The sequence below is a fragment of the Schistocerca gregaria genome, chromosome 1, assembly GCF_023897955.1.
Source record: "Schistocerca gregaria isolate iqSchGreg1 chromosome 1, iqSchGreg1.2, whole genome shotgun sequence".
NCBI lineage: Eukaryota > Metazoa > Arthropoda > Insecta > Orthoptera > Acrididae > Schistocerca > Schistocerca gregaria.
Genome location: NC_064920.1, coordinates 675552379 through 675569877, shown reverse-complemented (window position 1 = coordinate 675569877; position 17499 = coordinate 675552379). Strand labels below are relative to the sequence as shown.

Below are 17499 nucleotides of genomic sequence, written 5' to 3'. Positions count from 1 at the left end.
TCGGAGTAGGTATTAAAATCCATGGAGAAGAAATAAAAACTTTGAGGTTCGCCGATGACATTGTAATTCTGTCAGAGACGGCAAAGGGCTTGCAAGAGCAGTTGAACGGAATGGACAGTGTCTTGAAAGGAGGATATAAGATGAACATCAACAAAAGCAAATCGAGGATAATGGAATGTAGTCAAATTAAATCGGGTGATGCTGAGGGAATTAGATTAGGAAATGAGACACTTAAAGTAGTAAAGGAGTTTTGCTATTTGGGGAGCAAAATAACTGATGATGGTCGAAGTAGAGAGGATATAAAATATAGACTGGCAATGGCAAGAAAAGCGTTTATGAAGAAGATAAATTTGTTAACATCGAATTTAGATTTATGTATCAGGAAGTCGTTTCTGAAAGTATTTGTATGGAGTGTAGCCATGTATGGAAGTGAAACATGGACGATAACTAGTTTGGACAAGAAGAGAATAGAAGCTTTCGAAATGTGGTGCTACAGAAGAATGCTGAAGATTAAATGGGTAGATCACATAACTAACGAGGAGGTATTGAATAGGACTGGGGAGAAGAGAAGTTTGTGGCACAACTTGACTAGAAGAAGGGATCGGTTGGTAGGACATGTTCTGAGGCATCAAGGGATCACAAATTCAGCATTGGAGGGCAGCGTGGAGGGTAAAAATCGTAGAGGGAGACCAAGAGATGAATACACTAAGCAGATTCAGAAGGATGTAGGCTGCCGTAGGTACTGGGAGATGAAGAGGCTTGTACAGGATAGAGTAGCATGGAGAGCTGCATCAAACCAGTCTCAGGACTGAAGACAACAACATATTTTCTAAACCCTTGTGGTTGAATTTCCAAAAATGGTGAAATACGTATTTTTTATGTTTCTGACTGAGAAATCAAACACAAATTTCGTAGTTGTAGTTTCAAAATTACTTTAGAAGGTTATATCTTAAAAAAAAAGCCTTTCATTCCCTATTTAACCCACTATGTGTTGAATTTCGGAAAAGCCCTTCCTTAACGACGCCTACGTTATAAAATGAACACCCTCTCCAAGTTTCAAGTTTCCATCCGTAGTGGTTTGGGCTGGGCGGTGACGCGTCAGTCAGGACATTGCGTTTTATGTGTATAGATTACCACGTAATACCTTTGTTCCATCACTGAAGCCTTATCCAGTCAACCACATAGGAAGGAAATTGTGCAGGGCTACCGCGGCAACTAGTACAAAAAGTCTGTGAGGCTGCTGGTTGCAATTACTTAAATCCAGTCGTTTTCAAATGTTGTCTTTACGTCAACTTTCTTTCCATGTAGAACTTACTGATATCTTAGAATGAATTTTTATTGATTTGTTTATAAAGGATATTCACTAATAAGGTAAGAGGAGCTAAAAACTGTGTATTATACTGTTTGTTATCTGCAATGAAAATGCCTGAGGACGTAATTATTCCTCAAATGACATCATGTTAATTGCAGCAGGACTCTACTAAATGATGCTGGTCACATCTGAAAATGATGAAAGTTTTGTAAGAAGACGATCATCATCCGCTTCCCACATCTTATACCTCGGTATCATTATATTACGTTCCCTATTTACGTTGATAGGGCAAAGAACAATTGCCAACATAGAGTTAACACGCAGAAGACAAAGGTCCTTCATATTATCAGTCTCTTATATCGAGAGGGAGCACTACTTAAAGAAGAAAAACATTTAAGTCAAGTCTGATAATTTTATTTTTGTATAAATATTGCAGTGATTTGTAAATATGTACATTTGTATTGCTACAAGCGAGCCGCTTTCGTACTACATATCGGTGGTCACATTTGCGGGGTCAAGCTGATGAGGGCACTAATAGTGGACATTGGCGTGGGGCGTAGCGATGGCGGAGTGTGCCGTCTTCAGAGGCGCTCCATAGACTCCAGCAGCGGACGCTGGAGACAGCAGGGAACGCGCCGCTCCAGGAACTATGCCTCCTGAAACAACAGCAACAGACACTGCGGTAATTTGAAGATACTATTTTTACACCCATCTTCAGGACGATTAGAACGCTACTGGTACATCAGTGGCAACACTGAACTGAGCTAACAGAGCGCTTGAGTTGTGGATTATTTTATTTATTATTACCTGTCGAGCAAAAAAAAAAAAAAAAGTATTAACGTGGTCGAAATCGTTTACTGATTTCGAATGCTTTGGTAACTGGCTAAACCCTTAAAACACACAAGTGTTAGTTAATGTGATAAAATACTAAGCTTGTGCTGCTGTAGAGGCCTACGTCCCTCTGATGAACAGGGAATAACAAACAATACTCACAAACATCGAGTGTTTGAAGACAGTCATGAGTAACAGAGGACAGGAATCAACGTCTGGAAACACTATCCAGTGACCCTCCATCTTGGCATCCCTTTCAGCAGCTGTCTCGGGTTTTTGCGCCGAAGGACTGTAAGTAGCAGTTGAGCAAGGAATTGTCAGCATTCAGGACAACGTTAGATGGCATGGGATTCATCCGCGCCTGTCTCAGTACCGCACAGAACGAGCTCGACTTTGCTGTTGAAAGGGTGGCCTATCTTCAGCTACTGGGCGTTATAACTACCACATTAACAACCTCAGTTTGTTCCTTAAAACGCCCTCTGCAAGCAGTCGCTGCTGTTAACATTGTTTTGACACATCTTGTTTATCACGCTGGTATGGACTTGGGTTTGGAAATGAAAATTGCATATGATGGTATAATACACTTTGACAAATTATATTCACACTGATTTGAAATTCTATAGCCTATAATGGTGAAAAGATCTCATTATTTCCATCGTAATAGTATCAACTTCCCTGACAAGCCATGTTATCATGGATAGATGATATTACTAGAGCTGCAGACAAATTGAGAGATATCTATTACCAGAAAACATCCGGAAAGACAGCAGAGGTAGGCCAGAACTACGCGTTACGTTTGGCACAATTGTAATTTGTCTACTTCTGATCTTTTCACACTACTTTATGTTTTGATGCATACTTTATTGGGTCTATGAACAAACAGTATTCTGTATAAGTTTTGAATACATTGTTTGACGGTTGCATCCAAAAACTATCGTGACAAGCATCAAACAAAATAAATATTTTCAGACCTCATGGCTACTAACAGAGCCCATGTTTTCGTGAGGGTCGCTAATGAGAGGGATTGGCGAACGTGTTGCTGTTACTTACTTGCCGCTGTGACCGAGCGGCTCTAGGCGCTTCAGTCCAGAATCACGCTGCTGCTGTGGTCGCAGGTTCGACTCCTGCCTCGGGCATGGATGTGTGTGATGTCTTTATGTTTATTAGATTTAAGTAGTTCTAAGTCTAGGGGACTGATGACCTCAGATGTTAAATCCCACAGTGCTTAGAGCCAGTAGAACCATTTTTTGTTATTACAGGAACGAAGAAGACCAAATGAAAAACGACAATCATGAAATATGGGAGAATATTTGTGTTTGGTCGAACTAGTAAACAATCACCATCATCTTCTTAAAACGAGTACTGAAAACTATTAGTTCATATCTGGCAAACGCAGAATGCATGTGTCTAAAGCTGAAAGTCTTTAGAGATTGCGGTCTAGGTAAATATATGCCTAGTAAAATAGTAAGAGCCGAAAAAGTTCATCTTGCTTTAACGGCACCTTTTGGAGAACGATGTGAAAACAGATCTTCCTAAACTCTCTCTGAAGAGACTAACAGCGAAAATCTAATAGTAGCTCAGGCAATCGTAAGATGTAGCAACCCTTAACCCTACAATAAATTCCACAGTCAGATACTATGGGGAAATCTATCGGTTGATCCTAGAAAGTTCTCACACGTAGAACCAGTGAATCGACGCAAACCTTCTATTGAGTCTTTCGTGGATTCGTCTGGTGCTGAAACCAGACACAGCTGACTGAAAGCGAAAATATTAAATTCCACGTTTAAAAACGTATTTACGGATGAAGATGGTACCATATCATTGTTTGAACTCCACACAAACTCACAAATCTGAAATATTAATATTAACCCATTGTTATCAAACAACAATTAATTTATGTGTTAAAGCATATGTCTCCCAACGGAAAGAATCCAGTCAGATCGAGAAAAATAATAAAACACAATATTTTAAAACCCCACTTTTGTTATGTAGAATGTGTTATTAGTTTTAACCATGACAAAGACGTCGAGAAGAAAGTTAAGAAATATCAAGCTATATATGGAACAACTGGAAGAACTTGGGAACGAGAACAAGAAAGGAAACACAAATGAAACTCTACAAAGTTATGGCTATACCTACTCTCTTTTATGGTTCCGGGTCATAGACAGTAACAAAACAAAACAAAACAACAACAAAAAACACGTATGCGGGCAGTAGAGATGTTCATGAGATATGTAAGGGGCTGTAATAAAATGTGTAAAATAAGAAATGAAATGGTAGGATCAAATCTAAAAATCTTTTCTGTTAATGACAAGATAGAAGGGAGCAGAATGAAACGGAAGGATCAAGTTGATATAATGACAAAAAATAGATTGTCACAACAGATAATGAATTATCGGCTGACTGGAAACAGAACTAGATAGACCTCGTAAGAGATCATTGAATAGATGACAGACTAGAGCATGTCACTGCAATACCTAATACTTGAAAGGAGATAATGATGATGATAAAGCATAATTAAGACTATCTAAAATGGACAAGGTACTGGGGCTTGATAGTATCCCAGTTAGATTTTACACCAAATGCTCTACGGATTTAGCTCCTTTCGTAGCTCATATTTATCTCTTGCAGAACCGTTAGTTCCAGGTGAGTGGAAAAGAGCGCAGACCGTTCCTATTTACGAAAAGAGCAAAATATTGAACCACAGAATTAAAGATCAACATCATCCAGGGTAGGTGCACATCTCGGAAATGGTTCGATTTATGGAGTCCTTATGAAGGAGACGTGACGATAGACATCAAACGAATTCAGATTCGTAAAAAGTTAGTAGAGCATTTAAGAACTTGTAACAGAAATCTTTTAGCGATTCCTAGGAAGAAAGACAATGTAGTTCTCACGAAAATCTGGTGGCTTCCACGTTTGAACAACTAACCATTATGCTGGCAATATGTAACTTTGATTGGGATCGTGTTAGTTAGCTAAGAATCATCAGGACATTTACAGAGACGTATTGTCAATCTTCCTTCTCCCAGTAAGGGGAAGAAATGGGACATGCTTGCTACAAGCCAGTGTCATTGTGTTTGTATTTTTGTTTATAGATGTAATAAGTGGTCTACAAATTGCCTGTGGTGATTCACGTTTTGGGACAGAAGCTACAGGCTTGTGATTGTTTTCGTAATTTTTCCAGAGAAGTTGGTCTTATATAGACACTGAGTCTCACATTTCCTGTTTCTCCATTATCAATGGGCCCACAGACAAGGAATTATATTCCAACTACCAACACATGTGAATAATTTCTGTTCAGTATACTGACATTTCGACATGTTGATGTATGTCAAATCTTATGGGACTTAACTGCTAAGGTCATCAGTCACTGAGCTTACACACTACTTAACCTAAATTATTCTAAGGACTAACACACACACTCATGCGCCGGCCGCGATGGTCTCGCGGTTCTAGGCACGCAGTCCGGAACCGTGCGATTGCTACGGTCGCAGGTTCGAATCCTACCTCGGGCATGGATGTGTGTGATGTCCTTAGGTTAGTTAGGTTTAAGTAGTTCTAAGTTCTAGGGGACTGATAACCACAGCAGTTGAGTCCCATAGTGCTCAGAGCCATTTGAACCATTTGAACACACTCATGCCTGAGGGAGGACTCGAACCTCCGGCGGGACTAGCCGCACAGTCCATGACAGCAGATCCCTAGACCGCTCGGCTAATCCCGCCCGGATTTCGACATGAAAAGCGCCAAAGAGGTATCAGTGAAAACGGCCATAAGGTTCGTCGGTTGTTCCAACCCAGACCCTAATTACCACACAAACGTCATTTACTCCACTAAAATACCTGCAAAATCTGATTAATCTACAATTTTTGTACATTTAAGTAGCATATTTCCATGCACATATACTTTGTCCTCTCTTCTTTACAAGAGAAAATTCAGTAACTGTCTGTAACTGAATCCAGAATAAAGTCTTTCAGTCTTATAACCATGCAGCAGAATAACTTTAGAAACTGCGGTCTTTGAATATACAGCGGTACAAACATCACAATTACAAACCTGGAAGGATGTTTCGAGCAGCTGCAGCCCCAGGAACGACAGCAGCTCCCAGAGGGGCAGGCCCAGTTGGGACACCATCCTTGGAGACGACAGCATTAAAACCGGCTCCAGGGGCGGCAGTGTACTGCACTGTGCGCACACTGCCATCGGGCTCGACCAGGCTGTAGCTGCCCTCGACCACGTCGCCGCTGCGGCTCTCCTGCTGCTGCTTGGCGTCGCCGGTCAGGGCGTCGCTGACGCTGTAGCTGAAGCTGTACTGCGGGTTGGGGTCGTAGTACGGGTCAGCCAGCTCGGCGGGCAGCCCACCGGCCAGGCGACCCAGACCACCGGCGTAACGTGCAGCACCGAGACTAGCGTAGCCAGGGGCGAGACCAGAGTAGCCTGGAGCTACACCAGCATAACCAGGGGTGGCACCTGAGTAGCCAGGGCCGAGGCGAGAGTAGGCACCACCAACACCGGCACCAGGGTAGGCGCCCACTAGAGCTCCAGAGTAGCCAGGAGCATAGCCACCAAGTCGACCACCAGGTAAGCCTGCAGCAGACAGTCTGGCCCTAGCTGCTGCTGCAGCAGCGGCAGCGGTTGAAGCAGCAGCACTCCCAGACAGACCTGCTTGCAAAGCAATGAGTTCAGTGTCGCACCAAACTGTATCGTAAGACACACTTCCTTCCTTGTACACTACTGTCTGTCTAGAGTAGCAGCCAATAGTCAGGTACATTTGGATAAATGGCATGCTAAAGGAATGTCCATCTTCAGCTACTGGCATTGGACACATTACTGAATCGCAGATGGCAATTCACACATTATATGCATTGTATATGGTGCCAGTATACTGAGTGGTCAGAGGCAGTATGAAAATCTGACAAGGGTATTATAGGGTAGGGCGCACTGAGAAGCAATTATTAAGAAAAAATTCGATACATTGCGCCAATGCTAAGCATTGAAGTTAGGCTGTCTTATAGTGGCATGCCCAAATAGCCCATCAGAGTCGGTGTCGCCAAACATTATTCTTCATCTGGTTTACTACAACTGAAGAAGAAAGCAATACAAAAATATGGCATAGATGGGTAGTAAGGACCAAACCCCTGCTAAAGGCGGAGCTGTGTCATGCTCTATTGTCTACAGTATGAGAACACCTGACAAAAATTGTGTCTGGTAGGCTGCTTGAATTTCTGCAGGTAATGATCTGATTGGCTAACTTCAATGTTAATTAACTCGGAAACCGTGCACTGTACCGATTTTTATCAACAATTATTTATCAGCACATTCTATCCTGAAACAACTTTACAAGCTTTTCAGATTGTTTCTGACCACCGTGTACAATTTTCCACAGCTTTACTTATTTAAGTTGCCTTGTGTAATAGAATGTATTTTTTAAAATTTATCGTGTTATTAAAGTGAATTTAAACAGATAGTAACTGATATTAAGTATGTTGTTTTGAACTCCTTTGCAACATAGTCATCAATCTGACTGTCGACCTGAAGCCCTTGCTGTTGGGAGCGACTTCAGGAAGAACGTTGCACATGCAGTCCCATGACAAGACTACTGCACAAGAAGACAGGCGCATGGTCAGAAGAGAGTACATGTCCTGAGTTTGCTGCAGATATTATTTCATGTGTTATGGAGAAAAGCTGCATCACAGTGTGGGAGTGAAATGGCGTAGCAACTGGAAACAAACTCCAAAGTTGAAGTTAGCGAGACAGCACGATTTTTGTGGGCAGGATGTCTAAATTGCACACAACTTCACCATTTAATTCTAGCGGCGTTTGAATCAAATGCAATATCCCATTCAGAAATAGCGAAATGGTGACAACAAGGCTGCACATGGGTAGGTTATGCTGACAGAGGAGAAAGGAAGATCTTGCACTATGCGATTTTCATCCTTTCAGCAAGCTTAAAGAACATGTGGGGGGGGGGGGGGAGGGCATTGTCCAGCGATAACGACGTTCACTCAGCGGTTCTCGAATGGCTCCATGACCATGGATCAGATTCCTTTCGTCAGGAGGTTTGAAAGATCGGTAGATGTTTATCATCATTGTTTACACTTATGTGGTGACTATGTTGAAAATAGTAGCATTTATGTCACTTTGAAGTGTACTGCAACATAAAAAACATCATACAGCTTGCCATAGCACTTTGTAAAGTACTTTCTGAAGTCCCATTGTAACTACTCACTCTCCATCCCAAGGAGATATACCATTATCTTCTCTCACACTCTAATGTGATGTTGTATAGGAAGATAAAGAATTGAGTGTTCAGTTGAAGCACAAAACAAAGAGAAATGCAGAAGATAACAAATAAACGTGCAACAAACCTTTATCGTAGGTAGGTGTAGGTTACTGGAACACCTGTCGGAGCAATGAAGGGCACAGTAAACAGCATAAATTGTCACCACCACAATGAATGAATTACTTCATAGATTGATGGCTGTAAAACCTTGGCGAAGCGGCCCCAAAACTCTTTACTGCTGGAGCGTTAAATCAAATACAGAGAAATTTTGTCAACGTTACCTGTGAGTCCGAGTCCTGGGCTGTAGGGCAGGCCACCACGCAGGGCGGGGGCTGCCGAGTAGGAGACAGCAGGAGAACCCAGGTATCCTGCGTTCGCTGCACCCAGCAGCGCGCATGCGCACAGCAACACCTGAAACAGGACACCCAATGCATCCATCAGCTCTTGATATAAAAGTTATGCTACTCTGATTAACATAGCACCGCCTACCAATATGTAGCTGTACATACATTCGTTTCGAAGTTGTTTCATTCCTACATTCAAAGATAAAAGATAATTTCCTGCGAATCGTAACATAAAGAAGTACAACACTAACACTTTCTGTATGCTTGGCATTTTGTTAGATGCAATCTTTTATCAATAGTTTGTTATTGCTACTTCTGACAAACCCCGAGTAGTTACAGGATGAATACTTTTTGAGCTGAAACTGTGTTATCCTCTTGTTTATAGTTGTTCGCATTTTTAAGGTTGAAGTAAGAGACCGTCTCTGAGCTTGTAACAGATTTACATATATGTTTTGCGAATGACAACACTAAACTGCCGTAGCTTTGTGGTATAGCATTTGTTACGTTGAACTTTCTGGTAACTTAGTCACCAACCCGAAAATTAATGAAGAGGGACTCGTTCACGTGGACCACCAGGTTGCTAGTTTCGTGTCAAGGGGGTGGACATATTATTAGTGATAAGGTTTTGAACATAGTCAGAGTGACAGATTACCAGAGGAAAAAACGAAATGCACATAATCTCAGACACAAGTTTCCACACTTTCTATACCACAATGACACAGCTGGTAGTTACAAGGTGAAGATTACCGCAAGGAAACTGATGAATACACAATATGGAAAAACAATTAGTTAAGGCTGCACGTATGTGACAATCACTACACAGTTCCTACTCACTCTCTAGTTCTCATAATATTATAATTGTCTAGAATTTGAGGTACCGTCACGTGGGTAGAGCACAGTTTCGGAGTAGGCAGAAGATCACAGTATCGTAGGGCTCAGTGTAAGAGGGAACCAAAGCGTAATTTGTAGCTATGGATTTAGATCGTCCCTTTCACAGCCACTATCCTGACGAAGAAAATAAAGAATTTTGTAGAAAAATTAGTCTTAGACTAGTTTCAGTTGACATTTCTTATAGATCAGCTCAGAGTAGTTGGTGGTAGATTTTCGTTCAGTATAGTACGATTATGTTATACTGTTACAAAAAGGTGAAAAATTGAGGGTGAGCAGCCATTAAAATTCAATATGGTCGTCAGCAGAAATAGTTTGAGTGAGACTGAGATGATTAGAGCTTCGACCAATTACTGTAGAGAGAGAAAGAAATGGTAATGACCTTACTGCTTGAGTGTTTCACAGACGGAGAGTCATCACAATCGAAGTGAGAACATCAGTAGCAAATAGGCAGCGATTATCAGAATTTTCAACTGAAGATGCGCAAGTGAAGATGAATAAGTTATTTTGAGTCGAAGCCTGAAACAGTGTGCGGAAAGAAAAGATGAGTGCTAGATGAAGAGAAAGAGAGGAAATTAGAAAAGTTTGAAATGCGGTGCTATTGAAAGACGCTATACTTGAAATTACGGAGTGGCCGAGCGGTTCTAGGCGCTCCAGTCTGGAACCGCGCAACCTCTACGGTCGCAGGTTCGAATCCTACCTCGTGCATGCATGTGTGTGATGTCCGTAGGTTGGTTAGGTTTAAGTAGTTTTAAGTTCTAGGGGACTGACGGCCTCAGCTGTTAAGTCCCATAGTGCCCAGAGCCATTTGAGCCATTTGATTACTCTGCGTATCCGTGTAGTCATTCAGAATCTACATAGTTACTTCAATAAGCTTCATTTGACGTGTGCCACAACCGATCTGGGAATAACAAATTCGCATCCACCAGCTCAAACGGGTATCTCTTGGAAATCTCGTGTATATACAAACCGCCTGTAGGTCTACACCCAGAGCCTCACCTGGAGAACCATGTCGGCGTGTGGAGACGACTGGTGGGTGACTGGCCCCTGCAGCAGCAGGCGGCCTTTTTATAGTGACAGAGCAGGGCAGAGCCTCCGTCTGCCCCCGCCGGGGATCTTTGAGTGGCAGACCGGACGCCGGTGACGCAACACCTGGTAGGCGGAATCTGGAATCTGGTTCGCCGCATCTGCCACGCCTCGCGACCTCCTGTACCGTCCGGCAGCCGATCTCGTTCTTCTGCCTCCGGCGTTTGGAAAGGGAGGTGACCTTGGCTTTTCACTCTGCTACTGAAAGGAAGATGGGGAGCGTTCAGCATCACTGTCATGTCGGACCTAATGGTAGGGAAAGGTGAGGTAAACTGGCCAGGGCAGGTAACGTGGCCATTGCACATTTTTTGCCCTGAATAGTGCTGCTGCCTACCGAGAGGTTGCCAAACTAATTTTAATACACACCATTACCGTCCTCTGTAAATATGGCAAAGGAAGTTGTATCACATTTTAGTAAATACTTTTCTGATTTTGAGTTGTTAAGTGATTTACATTATTCTCGTTACCGCAATTATACGTAGAGTAATACATTTTTAGTCTATCAAAGTTTAAGCAGCTCTTTTGGTTCGCAAATGTCTTCCTTGTTGCTTCTTTCTGTTTGATAGTTTCATCTACAAACCACTAACACCCACATGGCGTCTAATCGGAAAGAGCGGTCGCACTATTCGTCGGAAAATGTGGCCAACAAGGGCTACTTCCTGCAACACATCATGCATATCACTACAGATCAGACTAACTTTTAAATTATTCCACATATTACGCATATTACAACAGATCAGAACACCTCCTAAATTATTTTATATACAAAGCTAACCTGCGTCTTTCTATCGCTTTGTGACGATTGTGGATTAGTTAATGATTTGTTCTTTAAAACCGTCTCTGTTCTATTACATTTGTCTCAAAACAAAAATCCAATTAAATACGATCTTCTGTAGCCTCATGGCATTGCTTCACAATCTATGGCATCAAGATAAACAGAAAAATGTCCGCAAATCAGAAAACAAACAGGGGATTCTCTTGCAATAGCACCGAATAAAAGCGCTTTTCACTTCCGGTTAATTACGACTGAAATGAACGGTATACCTAACGTCCCCTGTCGTGATCCAAAGGTATCCACTCCGAAGAATAATTGAAATCCGTGAAATGTAAGTGCTGCTGTAACCTAATTGCCAATGCTCTGTGCTTTTGGCAGTGACGATAGGAAAATGAACTTCGATAAAAGTAAAAATGTAAATAAAAAATGAAATGGAATCACTGTTATTCGAAAAATATGGAAAGAAAGTTACCAGTTTCGTTACTGAATAAAGAAAATTAACTTTCAGCAGCTGAAATGAGAAAAATTACTGTTTCTGTAATTACTGATTCGTGTTACTGGTGAATTTGTGCAAGAAGACTTGGTTTGTTGTCAGGTGAAAGTAGAACGAAATTGTTAAATGTTACGTTAGCACAGCTTCAAATGAATGTGTCACAATGGTCAACAAGTTTTCAATTAAATCGTAAACCATGGAAACAATTTAGTAATGCCTAGAGAACAACGAAATTTCACTAACTGTGAAGGGTTACGTAAAATACTGAAATCGTGACGTCATTCTCTTTAATACTTAATGTCGTTAGTTTTGTGCAGAAGGGATTTATACTTATTCATTGCCAAATGCTGTCATTTAAACCGGAGAACATCATAATGATTAGAGCAATACTCAAGAATCACTTTTATGTAATCTGCAAAGCTAAGTTTCAATTGCGCAAATGAGTCTAAATTCGAGAAATGATTTTGCTGACTTATTGATCACAAATAACTTCAACTTTCACTTCAACTTATACCCTAACAGCCACTGAAAATCACTTTGTACAGTTACCATTTTTTGCTCAAGGCTTAAAACCTCTTCTGAGTGGTTGCAGTTGCGTAAAATGAAAACTTATTTACCATTAAAAATACTAAAAACACAATTTATTTAATTTTAAGCATTGATTTTGAAATTACTGTTCAAACTACTGGGTGTAAACACATTTGTTAATTACTGTCTTGCGGACAATTGAAACTTTCATTACTGGTACTTCTTTCAGAATAGCAAAAGTTACTCACCGATTTGTTATTTTATTAGACTTATATTGTGTTTGGCACAGTTGTTAGATCGGTTATCAAGATTTAAGTGAATTTGAACATGGTGTTACAGTAGGCGCACGAGCGACGGGACACAGCAGCTCTGACGTAGCTATGAAGTGAGGGTTTTCCCCAACGACCATTTCACGAGTGTACCGGGAATATCAGGAATCCGGTAAAACATCAAATCTTCGACATCGCTGCGGCCGGAAAAAGATCCTGCAAGAACGGGACCAACGACGTCAGAGGAGAATCGTTCACGTGACAGAAGTGCAACTCTGCAACAAATTGCTGCAGATTTCAATGCTGTGCCATCAACAAGTGTCGGAGTACGAACCATTCAACGAAACTTCATCGATATTGGCTTTCTGAACCGAATGCCCACTCGTGTACCTTTGATTACTGCTCGACACAAAGCCTTACGCCTCGACTGTGCCCGCCAACACCGATATTGGACTGTTGGTGACAGGAAACATGTCGCCATGTCGGACGAGTCTCGTTTCAAATTGTATCGAGCCGATGGACATGTACCGGTATGGAGACAACCTCATCAATCCATGGACCGTGCATGTCAACAGGGGACTGTTCAAGCTGGTGGAGGTACTGTATGGAGTGGGGAGTGTGCAGTTGGACTGACACGGGACCCCTCGTAGTCTAGATACGACTCTGACGAGTGACACGTACGTGAGTGTCTGATCACCTGCATCCAATCATGTCCATAGTGCATTCCGACGGACTTGGGCAATTACAGCAGAAAAATGCGACACCCCACACGTCCAGAATCGTTACTGAGTGGCTCCAGGAATACTCTTCTGAGTTTAAACACTTCCGCTGGCCACCAACCTACCCAGACATGAACATTGTTGAGCATATCTGGGATGCCATGAAACGTGCTGTTCAGAAGAGATCTCCTCCCCTTCGTACTCTTAATGGTTTATAGACAACCTTGCAGGATTCATCGTGTCAGTTCCCTCCAGCACTATTTCAGCCATTAGTGGCGTACGTGGCACTTCGTGTTGTGCCACTGTTGCGTGTTCGCGGGGGCCCTACACGATACTAGACATGTGTACCTTTACCAGTTTCTTTGGCTCTTCAGTGTATATATGGGTGAGCATTTATAGTGTCGTGGCCATGTTGTTCCGAAACGAAGGAGAAAATCAGAAAATTTGCAGTATTCATAAGGGGACATAAGATAGTGGCCATGACTTGTCCTTAAAATACCGTTCTCAATGTTTCAATTTTTTTTTAAAGAGTGAAATAAATTTTTGTGTGGGATGATGTGTTCTTTTCTACAGAAATGGAAAGGGCATTCAGTTCTGAGTATAAAAACTATTGTACATTTATCCACTAGGGGTGATATATGTTGTGATATTGGACAAATAATACAGCAAATGGTTTTCAAGATTTGGTTTTACTGGGAGCCATTTACTTAATAATACGTATACTTGTACACTGCATAACTGTAATTCACGTTCATATTACAATTTCAATTTAGCGAATGCTCAGAGTTAAGACCATTAACTTCGATGAATTTCCGAAAACGCGTTCCTAAAGACAGCTGAACATGAATCAACATTTCTTTACTGATTCCTGCAGAGATATTTCGAATTTGTTGACACATATTTTCGGGTGTGTCTAGCATTTATTGATAATCTTTGCTGTTAATGGGTCCCCATGAGAAAAAGCGTGGAGACGTGAGATTAGGGCCAGCGAAATGGCCAAGGTACAGGCACACTATGTCCTATCCACCGATCAGGATAATCTCTGTTCAGTATTTTTCGTGCTATAGCTGAGTAATGAGATCGGCAATCATCTAATTGATACTACGTGGCACAAAGTTCCACAAGGGGCGCATCTTCAAGCAACGCTGGAAGTTCTTCGTCAAAAATTTTCAGCATTTCTAGCCATTCAGTTTACCTTCATTGAAGAACGATCCAATGATAGTTAATCCCAGAATTCCGCACCAAAGATTCACACTCCACTATCTTTGATGCTCAGTTTCCCGTAACCATTTTGGATTTTCTACTGAGGAATAATACATACCTTTTTCAATTTGTACTGGAGTCCATTGCCAGAATTCAACACGATTCTTGAAATCATCCCCGTGAAAGACTTGATGGAGATCAATGTTATACGGATGCAATTTATTACGCTTAGGTATATGAAGAACACTCCTTCGTGAAATTCTCGAATCATGTTGTAATTGCCGGGCACCTACGTGAGGATTAAGGGCAACTGCAGCTAATACAGCTACTTCCGAATATTCCCCAGTAGCAGTTCTTCTTCGATAATGTTTACTTGCTGCGACACCTCCCGATTCAGAGAATGTGATCGCAAGTCGTTGAAAACTTCTTACAGATGTCTCTCTCCTGACAGGACAACGTTATCCGTGTAATTTGCAAGCTGCTACAGCGTTCATCAAATAGAAGTGGTGCTCACTGAGAACAATATGTGATGTTCTTATGAGGTTTAAATTGGCAATGGATAAACTCAAACCGATTTCAACAAACCTGTAAACAAATGAGTATTGTTATGGGAATAGAAATAAAAGATCAACAAACCAGCTTACGTCAACAAATGAATTTGCTTCACAAAGTTATAATAACAAAATAAAAACAGAGAGAGAGAGAGAGAGAGAGAGAGAGAGAGAAAGAGAGAGAGAGAAGTATTTGCTGCCGTCTTTGTCCAGTGCCACATTACTTATCACCCCTAGCGGATATTTGTACTTCAACTTTTATGTTCAAAATGGAATTCTCCTCCCATTTGTGGACGATAACAGATCACACTATTTTTTAAAACGTAAATGGCCCTGAAAAAACATTTAGAATGGCATTTCAAGGACGAATTACGGTCACTCTCTTACGTTCCTTTGTGAGAACTGCAAATATTGTAAGAAAACTTTTTCGATTTTCCTTTTAGTTTCGGAGCAACATGGCCGCGACACTATAAGTGCTTCACCCTACTGTTTCTTATTCACTGGGAGTTTCTCGGATTAGTAAAAATGGATAGAATGGAATCTACTTCGATAAACTGTCTTTGGTGTAACTGATAATCAACACTTTGAAAAATCTTGCGACTAATCAGTCACAAAAGTAACTACGGTGCTGGCTAACCGTATATAAGACTAATCAAATAACTAGTTGGATCTTAACTGATAGTCAACACTTTGAAAAATCTTGCCACTATTCAGTCACAAAATTAACTAAGATGCTGGCTAGCCGTATATAAGACTAATCAAATAACTAGTTGGATCTTAATTCACGCTGAGTCGTCGTCGGTGCATGGAAGGCACTATTCGTTGACAATGTGTGACACAGGCTCTTCTTCTTCCAGATCCACAATAAATAAAACTAGACTAACAGTAATCTCCACGCTAATTGGTTTCCTCTTACACTGACTGTACTGTACCCGGTTAATGCTTAATACTGTGCCAGGCCACACCAAACTGCCGCCGAGCCTTTACATACTTCAGCACGTCTGCCTTATGGCCACGTCTCAAAATAAAAACCGCGTCGGCATTCTCTGCACCGTTCTCTATACGCAACCCAACTCAAATGTTAACATCTCAACACTAGTGTATATTGTTCTGCTAGTGCGCTCGCACGCCCAGCGATAATGCGATTGTAGCTTTTCTGTCCTCTTCGACAACAACGTATAACATTGACTAAGCCGGCGTACCTGCATACAACTAGCTTACATTTAATATTCATTTAATTTCACGATAGAAAAGCAGTATAATATTGCAGCATTTCATACGAAAAATGTTAATACAATTTTTTACAAGGTTTGTTTCACAGAAAAACACACAGTATAATAGCGAAATCGAAAGAAAAAATAAATTGGTAATCTACATGTTAGTTGTGTTACAGCTGGACACATTACTCATCTAGGTAGGGAAAAGTTGTCACAAAGTAAACCTTAAGAAATTGCACATAGTTCCTATTGACTATTTTCCTTTTGCCTTAATATTTTTTGATGTGACACCTTACAGTAGGTGATTCAAGGTATGTAAGCGCACTGGTGAAAATTTAGTTTCCTTCAAAACGACCACATTATCCACCTTCCCCTATACCAGTATTGGTTAGAGCTGAAAGACTAAATTATTGCTACACCTGTGCTTGTACAGGACAAATATCTCAATACACGCGAAGAAGTTGTACAGTACACGGTTATAACTCACATTTTAACTGTTTTTACTTTTATTTTTCAATGGTGTATAATACGGAGGAAGCTAACTGAAACACACATTCACATGAAACAATGTTTGTAGCGCTCAAAACACTGTAGCTGTTTTGCAGAGAAGAACGATTTACAACTTCGTTTTCAGTGGTTTTTCGCCAACACTGTACGAAAATTATAGAATGTTTTTTTAAAACAACGTTTCCGTCTTCAAGCTTTCTAATTCTACTACACACTCGTCGACACGGTGTAAAACAGGAAACTCTTTCGAGTACATGCAGTGATAGATAAAAGGTGTTGATATATCAAAGTGCGAATATACTCAAAATTTACGAAGAAAGGTTTCTGCTTCACTAGAACGTCTGCTTGCCTGTATATAATCCGACATGTAGTATTCAACTCGTATTAAGACGAATGTGATTAGAAAAATAGCTGATTAATTTTTATCGTTTTTGTTTTAGACAAGAAGTGATGAATGATACTAACGAATTTTAGAATAAAGTGCAGCTAGACA

At 41.0% G+C, this 17499-nt stretch overlaps 1 protein-coding gene across 2 annotated transcripts in view; it reads right to left on the bottom strand.

Moving 5' to 3' along the window:
- Window positions 1-1710: 1710 nt before the first annotated feature.
- The window catches only part of LOC126362843 (cuticle protein 21-like), a 159898-nt gene continuing 144109 nt past the window's right edge, over window positions 1711-17499 (bottom strand). For both annotated transcript variants that reach the window (XM_050007921.1, XM_050007918.1), the window contains one exon: window positions 1711-1968. In XM_050007921.1, the coding sequence (XP_049863878.1) occupies window positions 1844-1968 (125 nt within the window). In that variant the 3' untranslated portion in view covers window positions 1711-1843. The remainder of the gene's footprint in view (window positions 1969-17499) is intronic.